Below are 27,381 nucleotides of genomic sequence, written 5' to 3'. Positions count from 1 at the left end.
TCTGTCCACTTTTCATCATTCAGCTTTTCTACATTTTACTCAAGGCTAAGAGACTTCAGCCTTCGTGCTGATTTCAGTTATTTTTTGTCTTTTCTATATTTTTAGCTACATGTATTTCTGAGGTTTGTCTGGACAAAAGTATAGGAACTTTTGCAATTTCAGTCGATTTCATTTGTGATCATTCACAACACTATATTGCAGCAAATTTGCAGTTATGAAGGATGGAATTTAAAAAAAGGAGAAAGGAAAACAAACCAAAACATCTGGGGCCTGTTGCATAAAACTTTTCCCATTAAAACTTGAAAATAAAACTATGGCAAACAAAATTGTGCCAATACATTAACACATTAAAAATCTCTGGCAAAAAAAATAATAAAAATTGCCAGAGTTTGATCTTTTCTGCAACAGGCCCCTGAATAGGGATGGCTGGGCTCATTTGATTAATAATTTGAAGCATTAAAATTCAATACATGTATACTGATTAATTCCTATACAGTATATTCCGTTGCCTTCATAGTTCCAAATACATTGTAGATCTACCAGGCACTGTATTGAGAGACGTGTATGATGATTTAATGAATACTTTTCAAAAGTCTTGCCACTTCCGTAGAAAAATAACCATAATAGCAAATAATGAAAGTGGTCTTATGAATTCTGAAGTATATTTACTTCAGAAAAGTAAAGTTAGTAAGCTAGTAAAGCACACATATTTTCAATTTAGAGGATAAGTTGTAATGTAAATGCATGTAGCAAACAAAAAGAACGAAAAAATCAGTATGAAAACTAAGGAATTTGCAGCTTGTATACAAAAAGGTAGACAGAATATTTTTGAAATTCTTTGAATGTGTTAAAAAAATTGAAACAGTGCCAGTGAATCACAAAATTATAATCCTTTATTTTACCAAATTTGATCTGACTTTAGGAAAAAGATTGATCTCAAATTCTTTATTAAATTAGGCTATAAGGGATATAATACAGGACAAACATCAACAATGACAACAGCAGCAACACTGAAGAGCTGTACCAAAGCCTAATTTAAGAACAAATCATATGTATTAAAGATGTCAATTAAAAAGCAATCTGGAATAGGATGAATTAAATCTCAAAGTTAAACACAGAGGCTTGTATGGAAAGGAAATTGCTTTAAGGGAGGAATTCATCAATAGTGATTAGTTTGAGAAAAGCAGTGACAGAGGAAAGGGTCAAGCAAGAACATCTGGACTTAGGGTGGGGCTCTGGAACATATATTCAGTCTAAATTACTGCTTCCATTTGTTTTATAAAAATAACTGAAGCATTGTAGTTAGATTGAATATCAAGTTCCATGACCTCTGTTGCTGCCAAATTCAAATTGTTTAAGGCTTAATAAGAATTCTTCCAAGTAAAAACCGAGTAAAGCTACAATTGCTGATCTAAATGACCTTAAGGCAACTGGCAATGAAATCTAAGTTCAAACTAAATGTAGTTCCCATAGATTTTTTTTAATCCGCCAGGCTAAAAGGATATTGAAATGAATGTACTTATAGCAAAACTGAAAATAAAACAGTTTGATTTCTAACTTTAACAGAATGGAAATTCTCATTCTCTTGGGAAGTTTTTAATAATCCACCAGGCTATACAGATATAATCAAAGCAAAATTAAAAACAAATAAACAGTTTGGCTAGCTTCACTAGAATGGAAATACAAATTTACACAAGGGCTGCTAAAAAGCCAAAAATATATTTAAAAAAAAGGCTCTACCATGTGTCTCAAAAAAAACGTAACACTTTTGAAATGGTTGCCAAATTGAGCATATGTAATTTTATGAAGAAATGTTGATATGTATAGAAAGCTGAAGGACCAACCTTTCATATAATATGACAAAATTGGAAAAAAATCATGCTTCGATGAACAGTGTTCACTTAAGTTAGAGGTGTGAAAATGTGCCTGCGCAGGATTTTTCCTTCCAATTTTGGACAGGTAAGTTACTTGTAGCTTACAAAATAAGGTCGATCTTTCGACTCGAGCTGAATTTCAGTTTGTGTAAGAATTTTAAGGCATTTTTTGTCATTGTACTTTATAACATTGATAATTTTCCCATTCGTGTGAATCTAAATCAGTACTCTTGGAATCAATCTTAAATTGGAGGGGGGGGGGTACTCATTTTATGGCAGCTGTGAGGGATAGGGGTAAGCAAGAACATCTGGAATTTCTAGGGTGGGGCTCTGGAGGGTATATCTGTTCTAACTGCAAGTGCAGGATTGTTTGAAAGCTTGTTTTAGTTGGATAGCAAACTGAAGCAATGTAGTTATAGCAGATATATTTTCCATGACCCTCATAGCTGCTATTTCTTCATCCACCATGCTACACAAATAATATGTAATGATAATCAATTGTCCATCAGATTTCAAATTGGAAAAGCAATCTAACTTTTGCCTTGTAAGTTATGGGATCAAATATTAGACAAAACCCCATTGAGCCTGCTTGATCTTCTGATATAGTTGCAAACAGTTTTTTTTTACCAACATCAACTAGCAATGTAATTTCTGATACTTCTGTGCACTTCACACTATAAAAAATAAAGTGCTGATTTAGCACTTACAGAGCTTGTATAGTGACTGCACATTGAGTGCCGATTTTCTAGTAGATTTAAACTAGAAAGTCAGCACTAGTAGTGCAGTCACTATACAAGCACTGGAAATGCTAAATTAGAGCACTTCATTTTTTACAGTGCATCCACATAAGGGGTTACAAAGAATTTGATGAAAGGGAGATAACACATCTAAAAGCCACTGGAAATCTGGCGATTTACTACATTGTAATTCAAACTGAAAGCATAACTGGCTAATGCTTAAGAGAGAAAAGGTGAAACAGAAATGCAAAGAAACATTAAAAGTAACTTTCGGGGAGGGGACTAATGTAAGGGAATTAAGAAAAATTATGTTTTTGCTGATCATACTTCAAGTATATATGGTATTGGGTCAAGGGTAATTTTGGAGTCATGCAACTTGCAATCTGCAAATGAAATGATCAGTTTAAGAAATTCTGGCAATCTTGCCAACTAATTGTAGCTTCTTTTATGGCTGGAGGGAGGGGGGATGATAAACAAGTTATAAAACAATAAAACTGATACTTGCAAAGGAGGGGGGGGGGGGTCATGATTTTGGGGCATAAAGAAATTAACAAGTTATGAAAAAAACAGTCATCCAAATTATAAAAACCTATAAACCTGGTACTTGCAGGGGAGAGAGTCTGGTCATAATTTGGTATAAACATTTTTTGAATTCTCTAAAAACAGAAAAATAAACTCAAGAATCTGTCAGTACTACTCTTTATCATATTTCACGCTGATTGTGCCTTATAAATTGGGAAGGTGTCAGAAATTTATGAACTTTGGTAAGGGGTAGGAGGTGTATCAAATAAGCATTTTAATAAAATCTATCAATCTTGCAAACTGTATTAGTTTACAGAAGGCACAAGTTACATGTATGGGCAAACCTACAAACCTGGTACTTGCAGGGGGTGGGGGGCATAATTTCTGGCATCAAGAAATGAAAACAAAATTTGTGCAGATGAAACACAAATGATTTGTAATGATAATCAATTATACATCAGATTTCAAATTTGGGCAGCAATCGAACAATTGCCAAGTAAGATATAGGATAAAATTTTAGACAAATTTTGATATAATTGCAAACATTTTTTTTTTAACCAGCATCAACTAGCTATACAATATGTGATACTTTTGTGAACCTCAGGCAATCTAGATCATTCGGAGTTGTGTATCTTTCATTTAATCTATTAAGCAACTGTCATTTAAATAACCAGATTAAGAAAATCTAGCAATCTTGCAAACTGTGTACGTGTACATGCAACTTCGTTTACAGGGGGGCACAAGTTATGAAAAAACCTATAAACCTTTTTCGGTGGGGGGGGGGAGGTTATATTTTTGGCATTAAGAAATGAAACAAAAGTCGTGTAAATGAAGCAGAACCATATCAACCTGGTACTTGCAGGGGGGGGGTCATAATTGATGGCATAAAGAATTGAAACAAAAGTTGTGTATAAATGAAACTGAAACCTGGTACTTGTGGGGGGGGGGTCATATTTTCTTGGCATAAAGAAATGAAACAGAAAACATATAACCTGGTACTTGGGGGGGGGTCATATTTTTGGCATAAAGAAATGAAACAAACAATAAACCTGGTACTTGTGGGGGTATTTTTGGCATAAAGAAATGAAACAGAAGCATATAAACCTGGTATTTGTGGGGGGGGGGGTCATATTTTTGGCATAAAGAAATGAAAGAGAAACATATAAACCGGGTACTAGTTGGTGGGGGGTAGCGTCGTAGTTTTTGGCACAAAGAAATGAAACAAAAGTCGTGTAAATGAAGCAAAAATCTATCACCCTGGTACTTGGGGGGGGGGGTCATAATTTTTGGCATAAAAAATGAAACAAAAGTGTGTATAAATGAAACTGAAGCATATAAACCTGGTACTTGTGGGGGGGGGGGCATATTTTTGGCTTAAAGAAATGAAACAAAAGTTGTGTAAATGAAACTGAAACTAAACCTGGTACTTTGGGGGGGGGGGGGGTAGCATCATAGTTTTTTGGCATTAAGAAATGAAACAAAAGTCGTGTAAATGAAGCAGAACCGAAAAACTGGTACTTGCAGGGAGAGGGGTCACAATTTTTGGCATAAAAAATGAAACAAAATTTGTGTGAATGAAACAAAACATATAAACCTGGTACTTCAGGGGGGGTCTTAACTTTTGGCATTAAGAAATGAAACAACAGTCGTGTAAATGAAGCAGAACCCGAAAACCTGGTACATGCGGGGGGTCATAATTTTTGGCATTAAAAAAATGAACAACAGTTGTGTATAAATGAAACAGAAACATAAACCTGGTACTTATTTTTGGCATAAAGAAATGAAAATAAGCCATGTAACAACATTCAGTGACATCAGCTACAAGGGATAGGGTAAAGCAATAACATCTGGAACTTTCTAGGGTGGGGTTCTGGAACATATGTCTTGTCTAACATACAACATACATTAAGGACAATGGTTCCAATTGAAAGTAAACCGAGACTCAAAGGCTGGACCTATGTTTCATGACCCTGGTAGCTGCATCCTGAATGAATAATGGTATGGTAAGTAATTCACAAATAATAGTACTTAATAGTATTCTTTCAAATGCAATCAGTGCTAAATTTTGATTGATAGAAATATAAGGAAGGGGACAACAATAAAAACTGAAAGAACTTAGGTAAACCCAGACCAAGGTAGGGGGGGGGGGGGTAATAGCAGCTACAAGGGATAGGGTAAAGCAATAACATCTGGAACTTTTAGGGTGGGGCTCTGGAACATATATGTCTAGTCCAACTTACCTATTAGAGGATAGAGAGGTTATGAAAATCTGTGACATACTCAGACTGGACATTATGTTCTATGACCCTTGTAGCTGCATCCTAAACAAAAATAAAAAATGCCATAATGCATTCACGAACCACATGAACCAGTCAAAGTAATCCAACATTTTTCCTTTTCTATCTACTGTACAATAGACACTACTCCTGTGTATGTCACAAACGTAGGTGAACCGAGGCATTCCAAAGCACTGATCATGTGCAAGAAGCAATAACCTGTTCGCTCTCTTGACGGCGGATGTGTTTTGAGGAAATTCGCGTCCGTCTAATGGGCAGTTGACAGGTGAGCTTTTCTTGAACATGCTCGGTGCTTTATGTAGTTCGCCTCCTGTGTATGGCAATATCATAAATGCAACCCGGCAACTCCCGTTGAAATGGGATGAACCAAACTCTAACCCACTTTCGTTTGCCAGAATAGTTTTAAACCAGTGAAACTCTGTATAGGTTTGCCAGGAACTCCCCAAGCTCCAACACAATTGAAAATATTTTGGCCAATGATAGAGTTCAAAATTTTTGTCCCGAAACCAATATTTTTTGAAAACCTGATAATGTTCAAGCAGTCACAGCAATGAAAATCATTCGTTTCCACTTTCTTGTGCAATCACAATTGGTTCAAGATCTCTCAAGCTTGATTTCAGGTTAACCAGTATCTCCCTCGCGTGTGTGGGCTTTTGCTGCGTATGCCATCTCTGTGTTGTCTGGTACTTTTCAAAGATCTTTGACTGAACATCTGGTCAAACCAACAGACTCTTCTTAGAATTGTCAGATCTAGATATTCCCATCAGCAGCAAAATGTTCATGTATGGCACAGTGCACACCTAGACCAAGTAACCTAGCACTAAAAATTTGACCTGTAATATGAGAAATAGCGATTTATTCTGAAAAGGAAATAGAAACCCTCATCAAAAATATCCAAGCAACTTGTGTTTTACAAAGAACTCAACATCGTTTTCTTCTAAAAATCATTCCTTAAAATACGGCATTACCAACAGAAGCGCAACAAAGCATGTCACATACAGATATTCTTTTAAGCATTTGCACTGGAATGCACTGACCAAAGACCTGAGGGGCAAGCCGTTGTGCATCAGCAACGACTTGCGCCTCTAATCCTACAAATCTGATTGATAATAAATTATTACATACTAAATCTGAAAATTTTAATGTGAGACCAATTCGCAGCTTCTTCTATTCCTGACCCAATGATAACTGATATCTTCTTAAGTAAGTAAACCCAGATGGGTATGTGTGTGTGGGGGGGGGGGGGGTAATAATAGCAGCTACAAGGGATAGGGTAAAGCAATAACATCTGGAACTTTTAGGGTGGGGCTCTGGAACATATGTCTAGTCCAACTTACCTATTAGAGGATGGAGAGGTTATGAAAATCTGTGACATACTCAGACTGGACATTATGTTCTATGACCCTTGTAGCTGCATCCTAAACGAACAAGCAAAAATACTGCATTCATGAACCAGTCAAACTAATCGAACATGGTTCTATCTACCGTACAATAGACAGTATAAGTCACAAACATGAACTGAGGCATTGCAAAGCACCAATCATGTTCAAGAAGTAACCTGTTCGCTCTCTTGAGGACGAAGGTGTTTCGCGAAAATTCACGTCCGTCCAATAGGCAGTTGATAGGTGAGCTTTTCTTGAACATGCTCATTGCTTCATGGCGGATCGCCTTCTGTGTATAGCATCATGAATGCAACCCGACAACTCCTGTTGAAATGGCATGAAAATGGCATGAACCAAGCTCTCACCCACTTCCATTTGCAAGAATACTTAAAAAAAAAGTGAAACTCAGTATAGGTTTACTAGTAATTCTCCAAGCTCCAACAAAATTGCAAATATTTTGGCCATTGATGGAGTTCAAAATTTTTGTCCCCAAACCAATATTTTTTTAAAATGACCTTAAAACCTGAATTCACAAAGATGGTTTTGAAAACCATTGGTTGAACCCATGATTTATGTAGATTTTCTGCATAGATTACGCTTAAATACCACATATATTAACAAAGTGTCCAATGCTCATGCACGCTTTTGTCACAGTGCGCCAAAAAGACGCCTGTTGCCATGGTTAAGTACGCTATTTTATTCATGAGTTCACTGTTTTGAAGAGTGTACTCATTAATTCAAAACAGTGGACTCATGAATGAAATAGCATACTTAACCTTGACAACAGGCGTCAATTTGGCCTGCTGTGGCAAAAGCGTGCATCAGCATTGGACATTTGTTTAATGTAATCGGTAAATAAGCATAATTTATGCATTAAATCTGCATAAACTATGGTTTCATCCGATGGTTTTCAACATCACCTTTGCGAATTTGGGCCTCTAACTTTAAAGCAGTTCCACCAATGAAAATCAATGGTTCCCACTTCCTTATGCAAGGAACATAACATCTGTTCTATGTAGTCAGTGTTGCACAATAAACAGACAGACCATCTTGTCTGATGAATAGTCTTGGAATATGACATCCTATCCAGGAGATCAGTGACTGCATGAAGATCAAGTCACGCTCCACCATCACTGCTTCCCTATTAAAGTTACAATGTTGCACTGACACTTTACAGGCTGAACAACTAGTCTGAGAATTAACCTTGGGTTAAAGAACCTTACATCTTGTTCTAAATGTCAATATTAATTCACTTACTACCACCAAGTCTTTAGAAGGACTATGCAATACAGTCTTCTCAGCAATTAAGTCACACACCACCATCACTGCTTAGCTATTTAAGTTACAATGTTGCACTGCAACTTTACAGGCTGATCAATTATTCTGCTTGGAATTAACTTTGATCAAAGAACCTTACATCTTGTTCTGAATGTCAATGTTAATTCAATACTACCACCGAGTCTTTAGGACTATGCAGGTGCATGCATACTCTTGTGACTAACAGTCTAATCCAAGAGAACTCATCTTAGAACTCAACATCCAGTTCTGAGGCTGGAGATCAAAAACTTGGGACTGCTGACCTAGTCCTTGCATCTTGTTTCGAATACCAAGGTTGATTAAATTATTAGAAAATGAATCGCATCATCTGGAGTTACTATTTTGAAACGGAGAGAACAGTTTCGCGTCCGATCCGTGACGCTTCTTCAGCACATCTGAACTGGCGGGAAATCGTTGTTGCCGCTTGGCGGTGACGCACAGCAGATGTTATTGTCTTTGAGACGTTGAGGAATTTTCCAGATTACTGGGTTGTAAATCCGAGAGAGGTTGTGTCGTAATCCCCTTCCTTTGTTGAGGGAAGGGTTCTCTGCATTGACGTGGACTGCTTCACGGACTCCCTTCTAAAACCATAGTAGGTTTTTTTTTGTCTAGAATGAGCACATCTTTATCCTTGAAGTTGTGTTTTGATGTGTTCAGGTGAGAGTATACGGCATAATCATCGGGATATGATTTTGCTGTATACTACCCCCTGAACACATCTAAACACAACTTCAAAGACAAAGATGTGCTTATTCTAGACAAAGAACTTGGGTGGTTTGAGAGGGGGATCCGTGAAGCACTCTACGTCAACGCGGGGAACCCTTCCATCAACAAAGGAAGGGGATTACAACACAACCTCTCTTGGATTTACAACCCAGTAATCCGGAACATTCCTCGATGTCTCAAAGACAATAACATCTATTGTGCATCGGCGCCAAGTGGCAACGACGATTTTCCGCCAGTTCAGACAAGCTGAAGAAGCATCTCGGATCGGACACGAAACTGTTCTCTCTGTTTCATAACAGTAAGTCCAGATGATCAGATTGATTTTCTAATTGTAATTTGTCTTTCTTCCTGGATAAATCAAAACATGCATCAGTTTATCAATGTTAACTTAATATTAACATCAGGTCTTTAGTAGGACTATGCAATACCGGTACATCCCAGCAAGTTATATGCAGGTGCAGGCACTCATGTGACTAATAATCTAATCCAAGATAACCGGTCTTAGAACTCAACATCTAGTTCTGAGACTGTAGACCTACAGCTAGTGACTGCAGATTAAGTCCTAGGGTTTGATGCCATTCCTTTCTCTTTCTGTAACAGCTTAGAAGCCTTGCCTTTTAACACGTTCTACCTCAAGATGACTGGTTTATTGATCTATAACAATTATAGATCAATTTGAATTTCAATTTAACAAAAATACTTCTAAAAATGTATTACTAGTACTGAAATACTGAGCGGCATGATTATGTCTAATGCCGGTGTTTGATATCATGTGTCTTGTGTCAATTATCAGATATTTGAAAAAAAAATCTGTAACTTTGATTTGATAGCAACCATAAAAAGAAAAGAACCATCTCTAAACTCAACTGGATAATCCACACCATATTTGCAAGTATGATTGAATTACTAAGATTAATCATTGATATATGATTATGAAGTTATATATCACAGGGGCAGAGTGCCCAAGTAGTTTGTCTGCTTTATACAGTTCTATCACTTTGAACGGATAGAAACCAGAAAAACCATCCACATCTCTTACAACTCAATTTATTACCGGATAATCAACACCATATATGCAAGTTAGAATGAATTGCCATATGATTATGAGTATTTATATGAGAAGAGCACAGAGCTCAAGTAGTTTACGTCAGCTTACAATTATGTTTACTGTAGTATTAAGATTATTTATATTAGCTAAGAAAAAAATATATAAAAATTTATAAAAATTAAAAAATGAAAATGTCAAAAAAAATGATACAAAATGAAAATGTCAAAAAAAAAAAAAAAATGAAAATGTCAAAAAAATATATAAAAAATAAAAACCCAAATCTGTGTTTCTGGTTTCTTTTTCATGAGTGACATTGTGAAATTTTAGAAATAGAAAGAAAGAGGGGAGAGAACAAAAGAGAGAAGAAAGAGGGGAGAGAGCGAAAGAGAGAGGAAAAGGAGGCAGAAAGAGCAGGAGAGAGAGGAAGACAAAGAGTGATGGATGGATGAGAAAGATGGCTAGATGAAAGCTGTGGTGATGAATTAATGAAGGTATATGTAACATCCTTCACTAAATTTATACATTTTTTTGGTAAAGATGCATATGGGAAACATCCAGCATGTTTTATATCTGGGCTATTCCATTGGGTTGGGGCCAAAATTTGCAAGATTTCCTTGTGAAGGCCTGGTCACACCGCCCGAGCGTTGTTTGAGCGGAGAGAAGAAATCATCACCGCTCGCTACTGTTCACCATTTTCGATTTCGATTGTTTTTTTGTTTTTTTCTTTGATTTTTTCCCCAATTTTGTGAGCGAAATTTGACCCTCTCTCCCTACCGCTCCCCGACCGCTCCAACAACGCTCGGGTGGTGTGACCAGGCCTTAACATTAATCATTTTGTTTGACAGACTTTAAGATCAATTCAGATATGGTTCGGTTTTCATGTGACAGTGTGAGGAAGGACTCCTGTCACAGTAATTCATGCTTGATCGTAAAATCTTTTATGCACTTGTTAAACTTTCAGGTTTTGAACAATGCTACATGGACTTCCCATTCATATATCATTTACAATAGACTCTCTGGGAGCCGTTTCAAAAAGCTGTTTGTAAGTTAAAGAGTGGCTTTAAGAACCACTGGTGATCCTTTCTTGTGGTAAATGATATTCATCATCAAATGATCATTGGTGATTATTAAGCGCGCAAGTAAGGTTCACCAGTCGCTCTTAACTTACGAATAGCTTTATGAAACACCCACCAGGGGGCCGTTTCATAAAGCTGTTCGTAAGTTAAGAGCGACTTTAAGAACGACTGGTGATCCTTTCTTACGCGCTAAACCATCGCCAATTCAATATACCACTTACAACAAGAAGGGATCACCAGTCGTTCTTAAAGTCGCTCTTAACTTACGAACAGCTTTGTGAAACACCCACCAGGGGGGTGTTTCACAAAGATTTAAGCATGACTTAGGTCGCACTTAAATGTCGACGCGTACATGATATGCAACGCGCAATCTTATTGATCAATACGCAGAAGTGCGTGTCCTCTTGACATGATCTGACCAATGCAGTCATGCCTTTTATACTGCGCGCAACTAGACATTTAAGTGCGACTCTAAGTCATACTTAAATCTTTGTGAAACACCCCCAGGGCTCTGTAACACAAACGTTTGCAATCACTTTGCACGCGCACTCTGTTTTAAATACCGACAGGGAACCAATCGGTGGGTTTCTTTCATACATGCAATTCATCGTAAACCTTTGCGTTACGGAGCCCTGGTGGGTGTTTCATAATGCTGTCGTAAAGTTACTAACGTCTTTACGCACGACTGGAACATGTTATTAGGTCATAGCTCAATTACATAGGGATATCACATAGCACAAGAAAGGTTCACCAGTTGTGCGTGAAGTCATTCGTATCTTACGAACAGCTTTATGAAACACCCACTGGGTCTGTTAATGCTTTACATCACGATGTTTGATAAGTAAACCGTTAATGGGACCCAATTTTGTTGCTGATTGTTGGCATATAAATGCCTTGTTTGAATGAGACATATTTTAGTTTTTTAGTTAAGGTACATGTATGTCACAAAAATTGACCTAACCCAGTGGAATAGCCCATCTTCATAATAAAGTGGTAGAAGTTATGTCGGTAGATAAAAGAGAGGACAAAGGGATGAATGTGAGAGAGACAAGGATATATTCGATGCCGGTAGTTCCAGTCACAAGGCCACAGAATAAAACCTCCCATAAGTTGGTTTCAAACTGCCTAGATCACAAAAATCCCTGTTAAATCACAAGAACTTATTTAGGCTAAAAAAATATGTTATTTTCAAATTCACAATGCCCCGAGACATACCCTTCAGGATAAGTACCTGAAGTTACGAGCATGCGCAGTATGGTCTGATAGGCAATTAAGGTGCTCAGCAGCCATCCACAGCACCAGCGCCCAACTACATCCTAGAACAAAAGTACCCGTTATTTGCTTTCACACTGCCAAAATGCCTGCGACAAATGTTTGGAAGGGCAGCCATCAAGGCAGTTCTGGCATCAGAGACCATGGCCTTGGGTGATAGCTTCCGTGCAATTCCAGCCCTGCCAGTAGTAACCAACTATTGCACAAGTGTGCTCATAACCTGACTTTTCAGTGAAAACAGTAACTAGATTTCTCACACGTTTTCAGGATAGTAGATTTGTCAATTTTAATTTGAGGCTGACATCGAATCAGACAAAGGATAGATACATAGACTGTTTTTTTTCCTTCTTTTTCGAAGAGACAAAACAGGAAAAATATATATAGAAGTGACTAGACCTGAATGGTAGAATACAAAACACTGTGGAGTAATTTCTTCATACAAAATTTGTTATTTCTTCTACACAATTCAATGATAGGATTCGACACACAAAACAGTTACACATTCAATATTCAACCTATACAGATCAATAAATAAAACTATTTTTTTATGTTTTCATACAAAATTTACACAAGCATTATTATATATCTTATTGTACAAAAAAATGAATCTCAAAATAAAATATAGATTTAATCTTTTAAGTCTTTCTCTTACAGATAATGAAGTCTCATTTCCAACCAAAAACGAAAATGAATGTCACTCTACCACGTCTTTCATTATTAGAATGTTACCTTTGTATGCTATGGTAAGTTATGATTTCCATAAAAATGACCAAATACGGCATTCACTTCAAAATAAAAAAATGTTTTGTTAATTCCGTATTACAGATTAGAGTTTCTGTCTAAATAGCATTGTTTAGGCCAATTTTGAATAAAATATGAAGCCTTATTTGATCAGCTTTATTCTTTAGATCAGAAACAAAATCATATTTCATTGCTACATATTTTCTTACATTTGTTCAACAGTAGGACCCTTTTCAAGTTCTTTTAAAGGTCAAGTCCACCCCAGGAAAATTCTGACTTGAATAAATAGAGAAAAATCAAACTAGCATAGTGCGGAAAATTTCATCAAAATCGGATGTAAAATATGAAAGTTATGACATTTTAAAGTTTCGCTTATTTCTCACAAAGCAGTGACATGCACAACTAGGTGAGTCAGGCGATGATGTCCATCACTCACTATTTCTTTTGTTTTTTATTGTTTGAATTATACAATATTTCATTTTCTATAGATTTGACAATAAGGACCAACTTGACTGTACAATATAGTATTAACCAATGCTAATTCTATATGGTCCGGGAGAAACTTTAAAATGTCATACCTTATTTTACATCCGATTTTGATGAAATAATGCTTGTTGAATTTTTTTCTTTTCATTCAAATCAACTTTTTGTTGGGATGGACTTGTCCTTTAACTTTCTTTAAGTGATGAATTATTTCTTCACAAATTTGCATGAAAAATATGATGAGTATTAAAAGAAAAAAAATTGATCCCTGATTAATTTCTCTCAAAACACGAGGTAAATATGTTGTTAAGACACAAGTCTTGAATGAATTCAGGGTTCTGTTACACAATGGATACAATCAATCATACAATTAATTGTAATCAGCTATGATTAATTGAAAAGGCAATTGCAACCATTTAAAATTGATTGTAGAAATTGCTTGTATGTCCTCATGTCACATTCCCCGCAACTTGCATTGATTGTATATGAATACAACACTATGTGATATATTATAATTCAAAGCTTAAGTGAAGCAGCTTTCATTTCGAGGCAAGTTCTATGACTCAGTATTAGGTATCAAAAATACCGCTTCAGTGCTTGGAACGCAGACAGTGACCACTTGTCACATAATGGTATTTCTGGTTAGACAACATATCACAGTTATGTCGCAAATCTAAAGCTCACAATCACTGAGGCAGAATCTCGATTGGCTCTACTGATGACACATAATTACAGTTATTTTGATTTCTTGGCCAAATTCTAGGATATGCAAATTAAGAAGGAACGCCTCATAAAAAGAGGAAGCCTGTATTATGCTGGAACCCAATGTTATCACAACTTAAATGGGGCTTGGTATGAAATAGCAGTATGTGCTACTTATTATGAAGGGGGGGGGGGGCTGAATTTGAAATACATGTAATACATGTATTAAAAAAAACACCCAATACAGACATAATTTCCTTTATGGACGAAATAAATTGAATTGAATTAACAATTAAGCGAAGTTAAGGATTTTTTTTACATGTTTCCAAAGTGACTTGCAACAGAAGAAATACTCCCTAATATATCTAGAGTAGAGAAGATTACATTGTTGACAGAAGAAAGGGTAAATAAACAAAATGTAGTTTTGTACAACAGAAATTTGAAAATACTAAAAGTAACATTACTCATCCTTAATACAAACATGTAATATAAGGTTTTTTCAACTATGGCATGCCAAAGCTTAGCAACAACCGAACATGATGGCTCAGTGGTAGAGCGTCCGCCTCAAGAACGGGAGGTCGTGGGTTCGATCCTCTGCCGAGTCATACCAAAGACTTATAAAAATGGGACCTTCTGCCTTCTTGCTAGGCGCTCAGCATTTGGATTGGAGAAGGGTAATAATAACATATGTTATGCAGGGCCCGCTGGTAGAGCAGTTTCCTAACTGAAGTGGTTACCCTGGGTAAATAAAACATTATTATTATTATAACCGTAGTATGAGGTGCAAGCACTTCTTATTCATTGTACTGATTTTTCTATTCAGTTGACTGTATTTATTTGATATGAATTAGTTTGAAACAAAGTAAAAATGAAAGGGAACTTTATGTTGCTAAGCTTTGCCAAAACATATCTGGGACCCATTTCATAAAACTTGTTACAATAACAATTTACACTGACAGTTAAATGCTACTGATATCCTTCAATCTGACTGGCTGATAGTAAATTTGTTAAGAGAAATCGTGCAAATGTATCATAGCAAGTCTTGAAATGGAAACCAGAACACAGACTTATTTACGACAAATCATTTTGTTTTAAAGAAGGGAATAATGATTACATTGAATGATAATGGTCTTTGGTTTGCTATCTTTTAAAAAGGAGAACCTTGAACTTCAGTTGATTCTGGGCCCCCATTGCATGAAAGTTACTATTATGGTAACTTTGCCATCCAATGATAACTACAGTATCATGGTAACAAGGCTCAACAGCCAATCAGAATCAAGGATTTCAGGGAAGTTACCATTGGATGGCAAAGTTACCATAATATTTTGATACTTTTGTGCAACAGGGCGCTGGGCAGTAATAATTGAGCTGGGACCTGTAACATAAAGCTTAGCAATCGATCATTTGGCTGATTTCTACGATTGAATGCATTGATTATTGTGTATGATCAATCATAGATATCAGCCTTATGATCAATTACAAAGCTTTATGTTACGGGGTCCAGGGTTGAAGATACATGACCTTGTCTTAATGGAGAAACTTACATCAGGGGTCTGTAACATAAAGCTTAGTGATTGATTGTGACACTGATTTCTATGATTGATTGCATTGATTATTGTGTATGATCAACCATAGATATCAGCCTTATGATCGATTACAAAGCTTTATGTTACGGGGCCTTAATAATGATATTGACTTAGTCTATACAGAAAACAGATAAAGGTAAAGCTACCATTCTTTTTTTCCAGACAAGATGGCTTGGAATTAAGACTAAATTAACCTACCAAAGTAAAAAGAAGAGAAGAAAAAACAAAAAAGTAGATATCTTTTTTTTCTATCTTGTCCCTGCCTGCAGAAACGCTCTTTTGGTAACTAAAATATATTCATATCTAAACTTGATCTAGTATCAACCTTCAAAGATATAACATGTACATTTTATTTAATTTGAAGCAAATACAATTTGTTCCTAAATATGGCAATGAATGAATGAAAAACTCTTAAAATGACACTTTTATCAATGAACATGTACAATATCTATCTTACTAGTAACATACATAGAAGATACCAGCTTCAGAAAGAAATGGTTTTCTTCATGTTGAGGTTTTCAAACAGAAGGACTTAACTCTCTTCTTTACAATTGCGTAAATTTGGTACCAAAATGATGAGTTAGGCATGTGTAGAGAGTCTGGTTTCAACCACTTTAAAAGAGAATGAAACCCTTGGAGCAAGCTAGCTTGTGTGAAAACAGAAAAGTCAGAGCAACGGAAGTTTGAGTACATTTGGACAAGCAATTAAAAATGCTGAGTATTCGAATGCTGAAATCACTAGTAAATCTTCCTATGCAATACCCCCCCCCCCCAAAAAAAAAACCTGAGATGTCACATATATTCAACTGTCCACATTGGACACTGAAATCATACCCCCAAACATCTCTCTTTTCTGCTTATTCTAATGATATAATAAACCACTCATCCATGATATAATGTTGTGAAGACTCCATGTCCTCTCATAAAAAAGAACACCGGTTGCATACCTCAAGTTTTATTCTAAGATATAATATATCAGCATTAATTCTACAGCAATCCATCGTTTCGTGGGAACGCTGGAATGAGAAAAGTGTTACCTGAAATCCGATGGCATTAACCGGGTTCTGGAACAACTGAGTCAGGAGTATTGGAGTTCAGGCCTTCTGTTTATAAACTCTCAATATTCCAAGTGAGTCAGAAAAAGCTGTTCAACACCTCAGATAATCGCCAATTTGATGAAAAAAAACCACATCATGAACACAACGCTTTAAAATTTCCCCTGGAAGTGTACCTTCTCCCAAATAAATTGATAACATTTTCATGTGGTGTGTACATGTATGTTTACGCTTGGAGAATCGGGGGAGGGGTGGTTTCACAAAGAGATTAAGCGTGACTCAAAGAATTACACTTAAATTTCAGCTGCATGTGGTATACCTCCCCTCTCCACATTGGTCGGATTATGCATCTGGAGCATATGCATTCAAGCATGACTTAATTCTTTGTGAAACACCACCACCACCCCCCCTTCCCCCTCGGATGTATTTCTGCTGCGATGTAAAATTGATGCCAAAAGAATATATTAATGAATGCAGACATCCACGATGCTGCAGTAAACCGCATTGCAGTCACTTCTCAATTAAATCAAATTCTCTTGTTAATTCAATTAAAAATGTATCTGTCTGCTCGCATACATTCGTAATTCCAAAGCTTTGTTATTCCGAAGGTTTGTATTTCTGAAGGTTTGTAATTCCGAAGGTTCGGTAGTCCGAAAACGAAATGAGGTTCGTTTGTCCGAAAACGAAGTGAGGTTTGTAATTCCGAAGGTTCGTTTATCCGAAAACGAAATGAGGTTCGTAATTCCGAAGGTTCGTTAGTCCTAAAACGAAATGATTAACGAACCTTATTTCGTTAACGGAATTATGAACCTTCGGAATAAAGAACCTTCAGAATTACGAAGTGTAACCCTGTCTGCTACCCTTTAGGCTCGTATTCTTGAAAGAGGTTTCAAATGTGCCATGGTCCAAAAACATGGACCATGCAGAATTGTGTACATAATTACTCTTATTGCAATGCATACACTTGGGAAAGTCCTATGATAAATGCACGCGTTAGGCAAAGGGCACCTTCAATTGAAGAGCAACAGTACAAGAAATCTGAATAGTCAATGGTTTTGTACCAGGGTGTACCATTGAAACAAACCTCTTTTGAGAATATTGACCTTGACTACACTGACATTCACTGCAACCATGCATCATTGTGACACAAATCAAATTTAACATCACAGCAAAGAATACCTCCGACTATTCAAGCACAAAAACAATATACCCAATAAAATGTTACCAAATTATTCGGAAAAAGATACTATTTCAATATAAGAGTATACTGTTTATGATGTGCTTTCCATCAAATTAGTGATTTTTTAGGTGCAAAGTTGTTTTTTTTTCTGACTCACTCCATAAAACATAGCACAATTTTACAGGGAACTGTTTTTCTTAAGGTTACTAGTAGTATGTAAACAATTTGTTGATAACCAGCACACATAATTCACAGCAGAAAAAAAATCTAAACACACTTATCAAAACAGAAGAAATGTCAGCACAAATCAAATTAATGTGCAAAGGAAGCAACGAATTTGAATTTTAGCAAAATAATAAAATACAAAAATGGAAGCATTTAAACCATGAATAGATAAGTTTTGGAATTCCATGTCTGGCAAATGAAAGATTGGCAAATGAAAGGTTTTTCTTCAATGTAACTAATATTTATAAATCACTCTTCTGCTTTGATTCAATTCATTTTCTTCCCAATAAATTGCAAAATGTTGATTACAATGCAAAAAAAGGAGTACAAGCATATGTTATATTTAAGAATCCCTAAAGCATTTGACCAAAGACTGCAGGAGTCACATGCACAAAAAACAATGGATGGGACTATAGGATTAGTCCCATTAATACACATTAATGTTAGACCCAAACATTGTTGCTGTTAAGTGCCATAGCTTGACTGTGATCATGAAGGCAACTGATAAGCAATCTTTGTACTACCAGTATATAATACTCTTCCAAAATAAGATGCCAATACATTAAATGCTCCTACTAATTATTACATCCTTTCCCTTAATAGAATACTCTTACAATTGGAGAGGAAAAAAAATATTGTTTGGTACAATACCTTATGAAAAAAAAATGCTGTTTGACTTTATATGATTATCAGACTTTCCGCTACTAGTGCGAAAAGGAGATTATAATAGATGTTGGGGATTATTTAAGCTTCAAATGGATTCTGCAAAGGAATCAAAGCCGAGTAGACGGGAAGAAGCAAGATTAGTGGGATAATCAGATCAGTAGAATAAACAAAGTAAACATATAACAATCCTTGTATATGAAAATGTAGAAAACTGAATACATAACATCATCGACAGCATAAGGACCCTAAAATGTACGGCTGCATACATAGAAGAAAGCATGATGGGAAATTGAAGATATGATAAATTTTAACAATTTTCCGTTACAAGAACAAAATATCTCGATTCTTGCGATGCAGGAGTAACATGAAACATTGCAAGAGACCCATTTTAACCAAACAATTCACATATTTCACACTCGAGATTTCATCCATAATTCCATACTGAAGGACATCAACATATTCTATACTGTTCACAGAATGGGTATTTACTGTACATGTATATAGAGTAAGGGCCTGGCTTGTACATACTTGGTGCAAAAAAAATTAAAAAACAAAGCTCAGCATCACCTTTTTCAGTACAGAATCAATAGGATATAAAATGAAATTCATTAATATCCCACAGTGGCAACAAAAAGAAAAAGAATTGAAGTTCACTCCAACTGATATTACCACAGGAATTTAATCTATGATTTATCAATGTCTGATTGAAATATTTTTCCAGGAAATTTTTCACTGAAAATAGATTACTGATTCCTTTTCTTAAAAGGTAAAAAAAAATAGAAGATATGATTAAAACAAACCTTCTTTTTTACCCCTACAACATAGGGATCCTCTAATGGTTTTTATTAACTTGATTTAGTTGCATTGCATTGCATTGCTCATTACAGCTAAAATTACAGGCAACATGAAAACTACTATCTTTTTGTAATTTCCACAATAACTTCACTCGTTGGAGTTAGGTCTCTCTCTATCAGGAAATGATGGAGCCGTTCACGGTCTTACAGGACAATCATGCTAAAACCAGGATGATCACTTAAGACCATATAGCATTATCCACATTCTATGTCCTTCACTGGATTTGGTTCTGCTATTAGAAAGCTTCATAGCACTTAAGCATCGCTAAATTGGAGAACGCGAGACTTGAAGGGGACCCGCTGACTACTGTAATCTGTGCATCCTGCAGACTTTGCACAGGGAACATGCTGGTCCTGTAGCCAAGTGGTAAACGCGACTGAACATGGGCATCTCCATTCACAATGATTAGAATACTATCAAGAGTCTTGCACTGTTCACCATGAAAGCATTGTGTGGTCCTTCTAAACTTCTAACATCCTCGACACTCTCTCCTCTTCTTAAAGTTGACCTTTGACATCTCATCTGAAATTAAATCTCGTAAATCACAGTTCTATCTCATCAGTTACTTCATCGAATGATTCAAATGATTGAAATGCCATGCATAATGAATGATTGCCAATTTGATGTGGCTGTAGAGATTAGATTCCGTCCGCTCACCCCACAAAAAGCAATTCTTACAATACTGTTGAGGATTGCAATTTTCAACAAGAAAGAGAGACAGATGTAGCAACCTCGAGTAAGGGGATGGATGGCTCCGCCCCCCAAAGGAGTTGTCCACGTTTGAAAGGGCCAATTACAGCAGAGTATAGGTGTACGTCCACCAATCAGGAGGCAGCATTATCTCTGGTCTATCACGACTGGCTCAAAAGTACCTGCTGACATTCTGCCATGCAGTAAGTGGGGAAGTAAAAGAGGGAAAAAAAAGAAGGTGTGAATGATCAATGAATAGGTTAACAAAAAAATAAAATAAAAGTTGGATTCATCGGTACACTGTGCAACAGTGTCATTCACTTGAACAAACTTCCGAAGATTTTTTTTTCCCCTCTTTCTTCACATATCCATAAATTGCTAACACTAATTTCAAGCAACTTTGAAAACACTTCACCACAAAAGTTAAACAGAAATAAAAAATACAATAACTTTTGCTCAGGCAGAGTAAACAACCAGGACCCTGTTACACTAATGTTAGCAAATTTATTGTACGCTTGATATTCAGGATAAATTGCACATTGCAGTCAATGCAATCAATTGTAGAAAAATGATGTACGATGATGATTGCTTTGCTTTTTATTACAGGTCCCAGGTGCCCAATCCAATTTTATTCATTTTTTATTTGTGTCCATTTTTTAGAATAATTTACACAGAAAAAGTCCCATTGAGTGTTAATAATCCCCTTTTCTGGAGGGAGAGGGTTGTCCATTTTTTCTGTGAATAGCCGCCCCCCCCCCGGGTAATTCCTGGATCTGCCCCTGTGCAGGGCATATCTGTTCACTGAACTGAATAATTTGTCACGTTCTCCTTTTGACTCACCTGTTTTTTAATTGTTGACTCCCTAGTGCTGTTGAACCGTCTCTTGCAATATAAAGCTGCAGCCCCTCCTCTGGATGGGAAAGTAAAATACAATTATGGATTGTAAGGCCTTGTTCAAACATTGCCTAACAAAGTTAAAGGACAAGTCCACTCCAACAAAAACTTGATTTGAATAAAAAGAGAAATATTCAACAGACATAACACTGAAAATTTCATGAAAATCGGATGTAAAATAAGAAAGTTATGGCATTTTGAAGTTTCACTTCATTTCACAAAACAGTTATATGCACATCTCGGTCGGTATGCAAATGAGGAACTGATGACATCACTATTTCTTTTGCATTTTATTATATGAAATACTCTTATTTTCTCGTCATTGTCATGTGAAATAGTTTCATTCCTCCCTGAACACGTGGAATTCCATCATTTTCACATTTTGTGCTTCAGGCAAGGAGGTCCTAATCATCAAATTCGTAAAAATTGAAATACTGTATAATTCAAACAACAAAAAAGAAAAAAATAGTAAGTGACATCATCGACTCTCTCTTTTGGATGCAACTGGCTCGTCCATATAACTATTTTGTTAAAAATAAGCAAAACATTGAAATGTCTTAATTTTCTTATTTTACATTCAATTTTGATGAAATTTTCAGCATTGTGCTTGGCTGATTTTTCTCAGGTGGACTTGACCTTTAAGTAACAAATAATCTGGGGGGGGGGGGTGGGTATTGTGTCCAAAGTCAATGTAACATGAGGCAATACAGGTTTTAAAAGAAAATGCTGCAAAAGCGTTCACATCAGTCCCTGACAGGAAGTCATCCTGTGAATACTTCTTCGGTGTTCCACCACACTGCTGAGATTTCCCCGCAACCGGCAGGACCAAGTTCAACCCTGGGTTTAACACTATACCCTACCCTAAACCTAACATAAACCTTATTGCGACCCTACATCTTAGACAGAATTAAGCCCGGAGCAAATGTCGTGCCACCAGTGCAATACACCTGGTGAACATCCTACTCTTTAACAAATAGAATGGTTTTAACATGCTCCTCTACACGGGGCCAACATGTGCATCCTTTCCAATAGGAGTGTTTTCCGACTGCATTCACACTTGCAATAAAAGGTTGGGGCATGCTAACACACAAAGCTAGCTAGCATCAGTTACTTTGTTAAACTTACGGAAGGTTGACTTATATGCAAGTGTACCAGTAGTTTACCACGGTTACCATGATGGTCACTTGTAGGCAACTGAGCCCAAGTGGGTGTTTCATAAAACTTTACGCACGACTGGAACATGTTCTTAGGTCATAACTCAATTACATAGGTATAACACATCACAAAATAAAGGATCACCAGCTGTGCGTAAAGTTATTTGTAACTTACGAACAGCTTTATGAAACGGGCCCCTGGTCTATTAACTTACCACCTGACATCTCATCTGCTTGGAAGTCCTGTTGGTTGATGATACCTTGGATAACTTCATCTGCATCCACTCTCGTGTTATCTAATCTTCTCTGGGACTCCTCTGCTTCGGCGTGTTTCTGGTGGAGAAAGGACAAAAACTGATAAAACTGAATGGCAATTGAAATTATTAACTATGTATTGCCAAAGGACATATTGACAATGGATGCTAGCATTCCAACCTCAGACCTCGCGGCAGAAATTATTGGGATTAATCTCAACCGACCCCTCTCCTTTCATTGGATCCCATCTCCCTCCATCCTCAACCTTTAGTTATTCTTTTCAAGAGAAAGTTGAAGATATTGACAGAGGATGTTAGTGCCACATGCAATTTAAACCTTATAAATGTATCTCACTCATGTCAATAATTAATGATAAATTACTAATCGTAGCAATGTCTTATTTACCTAGGAAAGCCAATTCAGTTATGACGCTGATCTGCGAGCAGGTGCTGCATAACAATGTTATCAATTACCTTTCTCCAATCTCACTTTTGAGTGTAAGCTAGAAGGCGACAGGTCCCATTTTGTAAGTCTTTAGTATGACTCCCAGGGATAGAACCCACGACCTCCTGCTTGTGAGGCAGGTGCTCTAACACTGAGCCACAAAGTCTGTTTTATAAGCATTATTCAGAAACCTACCCTTCTCCAATCTCACTCGAGTGCAAGCAGATGGCGACAGGTCCCATTTTTTAAAGTCTTTGATATGACTCCCAGGGATAGAACCCACCACCTCTCATTCGTGAGGCAGACGCTCTACCACTGAGCCACCAAATAAGTTTCATAAGCATTATTCAGAAACCTACCCTTCTCCAATCTCACTCTTTAGTGCAAGCAGATGGCGACAGGTCCCATTTTTTAAAGTCTTTGGTATGACTCCCAGGGATAGAACCCACCACCTCTCATTCGTGAGGCAGACGCTCTACCACTGAGCCACCAAATAAGTTTCTTCAGCATTATTCAGAAACCTACCCTTCTCCAATCTCACTTTTGAGTGCAAGCAGAAGGCGACAGGTTCCATTTTGTTGTAAGTCTTTGGTATGACTCCCGGGGATAGAACCCACGACCTCTCATTCGTGAGGCAGACGCTCTACCACTGAGCCACCAAATAAGTTTCATAAGCATTATTCAGACACCTACCCTTCTCCTTTCATTGGTTCCTGTTCCTCTCCAAGCGTCCTTCATCTGTTCTTTCTCCGGTAGGTCCGTCAGACTGGTGGCGCTGGAGAAGTGCTCCGTGGTGAAGCCGCCCGATGACGCCGAGTGCGCACTGCTGTACCCGCTTGCCCTCGATTGCTGCGAGTTATAGCTTGATGACCTGGAATGACCGAGTTCAAAGCTCTCCTCCGAAATGCGCGCTTCGGGTTCGGCTGGCGATACTAGACCTGTGCACAGGTAGAGAGGAAAAAAGGGGCAATGAATTTAATAATGAAAGCAGATTTTGTGGTGCATTAATATTCGTGGAAAACCACTCAATTAATTTTGTATCAACTCGCACATTAATGTTCAATACTCTGTATGATGTTTTATCTTATTTGCAAAATAAATATTGAATTGAAAATACATGGGGGAACAGCACATTGTGAAGACTGTTGAAATAAACAATCAAATATTCAAAATTACACAATATTTGCTACAATTTTAAAGAAACCTGTCATTAGGGTAAAACAAAGTTCCTAAAAAAAATTACCATGTAAGAAAAATGTTCTTCATTTAATGGAGACCCAACACACATCTTCAAAGGGTTCTTTCTGTAGGGTTCTCTAATGACTTGAAAAGTAATACAATATTCCAATATCAAAAATACTTGTATAATATTAACTAGAATTTAATTCGTCATGCGGACGAATTAGGTGGTCTGTCATGATTTGTCATTCAGTGCCGTCTGATGTATGAAATAAATCATTTAGATATCATTGATAATCTTGATCGTAGACATCCTAAGAATAAGTTTTGACCATTACTAAATGTGATTATTGATGTGGTGATGACAATCGTCAGACATACATCTTCAAACAGATACATACAAGATAGATGATTATACCTCACGGATCAACACGGCAATGCCGGCATGATCCGGGGAGGTCTGGGATAGTTTTGCCCCAGATGACTGTGAACACGGCATCAACACGGCAGCTTCACACGGATCTACACGGATCATGCCGGCAGAGCACGTCGTCAACACGGACCAATACGTCAGCAACACGGACCTACACGTCAGCTACACGGACCACCACGTCAGCAACACGGACCTACACGTCAGCAATACGGACGAACACGTCAAATGCGTTATCCATTGAGCTAGCATATTCCCCATAGAGATTACACGTAAGCAAATTTGAGAATTACAATTCCAATTTTGCAAGCGAAATACGGGCATGATCCCGGCATCTGATCAAAAAATGGAGGGCATATTTTCGAAAGCTTAGAATCTCGGCTACAACATACTAAAAGCTCAGGGAAAACTGACAAGAAACAATGGAGATATGGCTCACGAAATAGAGGAATGTCGCATCTAGTTTTGAGAAAAGGTCATGTCCCATAGAGATTACACGCAAAATACATGTGATATGAAAAAAAGTAATTATAATCTGTTTTATCTTGCTAAATTTAAACTTTTATACCTTTAAATTATCATAAAGGATCATGTAAGAAGTGGCAAAAAGAAAAAAAAAGAGTGAAAAAAAAATTCATCTTGTTCACCCCAGGACTCGAACCCGCGCCCTTTAAGAAGCAGTCAAAGCCACGATATTCCCCATAGAGAATACACGTAAGCAATTTTGAGAATTACAAGTCCAATTTTGCAAGTGAAATACGGGCATGATCTCGGCATCTGATCAAAAAATGAAGGGCACACTTGCGATAGCCCAGAATCTCAGCTACAACATACTAAAAGCTTAAAGAAAACTGACGAGAAAAAATGGAGATATGGCTCACGAAATAGAGGAATGTCGAATCTGGTTTTGAGAAAAAGTCATGTCCCATAGAGATTACACGCAAAATGAGGAAAAATGACATGCCTCTTTTCATCGCTCTTTTACGCAATGATGCGTTTCTCAAAACGAATATTCATGTTAACTGAGGAGAAAGAGTACATTCTAAACTACATAATAACGAAATCTGGGCGAAAAACGATGTATATTCGAGAAGTTATAACAAAATTTGCATAAATTTGATGACGTCATTTTTGAAAAAATAAAATTTTTAGTTTAGGCGCCATTTTGATGACGTCACGATATAATTTAGGGACATTGATGACATGAAATCAAATCTACAACTCATACTCTATCGATATATGAAAAAAAAATTGGGGGTCAATGGACTATTTAAAGAGCTACAGTGAATTTGCAATAGGCATGTTTTTGCCCATATATGGCCTATAGTGAGAGCTCGCGCGCACACGTGCTGCAAACTTTAACGGGTGTTAATTTCGTTATTAATGGTCGTACAAGGTTGATCAAGGTATCAAATTGTTCAGAATTTTATTATCAATGCAATGATGTAAAAAAAACGGTGTTTCTGCGTTGTGTTAAGGCGTTACGCGCGGAAACGCGCGCGCAAAATTTTGAAATGCTTAAAATGACCTGAAACGTACTCTCGTTTGGTCAAAAAGTGATTTTGAGCATTTTGAAATTTTGACGCGCGCGTACGCGCGCGTCGTGACCTTCAGGTGACCTTTGATGACATGACCTGATGACCCTTGACCTTAAATTGATGTGATGTTAATTTGATTGATTTTTGATAATTGATAATGGAGATATGATTGATAATGTGATTTTACAAAATGGCGCCTAGATGACGTCATCATGACTTGATGACCTTGAAAAGCTTATTTTGACGTGTCCATGACAGATCCTATAGATGACATGAAATTCAATGAAATTGATCAAGTCCGTTTTGAGATAACTTGGCGACAAAAAAATCGTTAAAAATAAAGAAAGAAATAAGAAAATTCTGACGAAATTAAGAGGTGATCTGTCAAAGACAGACCACCTAATAATAATAACATTAGGCATTTATATAGCGCCATCAATCTAAAAAGTCATCTATTCCAAGGCACATTTACCGTTACCCTGGCTTCAGCTCGAGCTACCTTCTCGAGCTCTGTGCATTCAAAGAGATAATCCTGCTGGGAACCCATTCACCTCACCTGGGTTGAGTGCAGCACAATGTGAGTAAATATACTTGCTGTAGGAAAACACACCACGGCTGGGATTCGAACCCACGTCCCTCTGATTGAAAGACGAGAGTCGTAACCACTCGACCAATTAGATATTGCATTATTTCTTGAGAGGCAAATGTAGGAATATTGCCCCAGACCTTTCCAACTTTTTAAATTCAAAATGACACGACATACCTGAAGTGAGTACGTTCGGTCTGTGTTTAGAGCCTTTACTCCTTGTACTATTACTTGATGTACTACTGCTAGCTATACTGCCCCCTCTTGTTAGCTCATCACCATTCCGTACCGACGAATTACCCATGAGTAACGTCTCTGCTGTCATGTCGCACGGTAACTGATGCTGCTTGAAATCCGGCCTGAATAGGAGAGAGAGAGAATGAAAGCAATTACATGTAGGTGTATTCTGAAATGAAAATGATAGCAGTAATATACTAGCGACATTCTATAGTTCTCAAAAGTGTTAT

The 27,381-nt window shown here is 37.0% G+C and overlaps 1 protein-coding gene and 1 long non-coding RNA gene across 2 annotated transcripts in view; both read right to left on the bottom strand.

Annotated features, from left to right (window-relative positions):
- Positions 1–14,910: 14,910 nt before the first annotated feature.
- On the bottom strand, positions 14,911–17,435 carry LOC121428793. The gene is made up of 2 exons (XR_005971835.1): positions 15,510–17,435; positions 14,911–15,393 (listed from the first exon to the last, which is right to left on the bottom strand). It is a non-coding gene; the product is annotated as an uncharacterized LOC121428793 (long non-coding RNA).
- Positions 17,436–17,592: 157 nt separating this feature from the next.
- Positions 17,593–27,381, bottom strand: part of LOC121428496 (protein FAM102A-like) — a 54,942-nt gene continuing 45,153 nt past the window's right edge. The window contains exons 4-8 of the mRNA XM_041625129.1: positions 27,092–27,273; positions 23,875–24,119; positions 22,698–22,815; positions 21,275–21,344; positions 17,593–20,627 (exon numbers count right to left, since the gene is read on the bottom strand). Of these exons, the coding sequence (XP_041481063.1) occupies positions 20,582–20,627; positions 21,275–21,344; positions 22,698–22,815; positions 23,875–24,119; positions 27,092–27,273 (661 nt within the window). The 3' untranslated portion in view covers positions 17,593–20,581. The remainder of the gene's footprint in view (positions 20,628–21,274; positions 21,345–22,697; positions 22,816–23,874; positions 24,120–27,091; positions 27,274–27,381) is intronic.

Source organism: Lytechinus variegatus, chromosome 15, assembly GCF_018143015.1.
Source record: "Lytechinus variegatus isolate NC3 chromosome 15, Lvar_3.0, whole genome shotgun sequence".
Classification (NCBI taxonomy): domain Eukaryota; kingdom Metazoa; phylum Echinodermata; class Echinoidea; order Temnopleuroida; family Toxopneustidae; genus Lytechinus; species Lytechinus variegatus.
The sequence above is the reverse complement of the archived record's forward strand: the minus strand, read 5'-3'. Positions and strand labels throughout refer to the sequence as shown.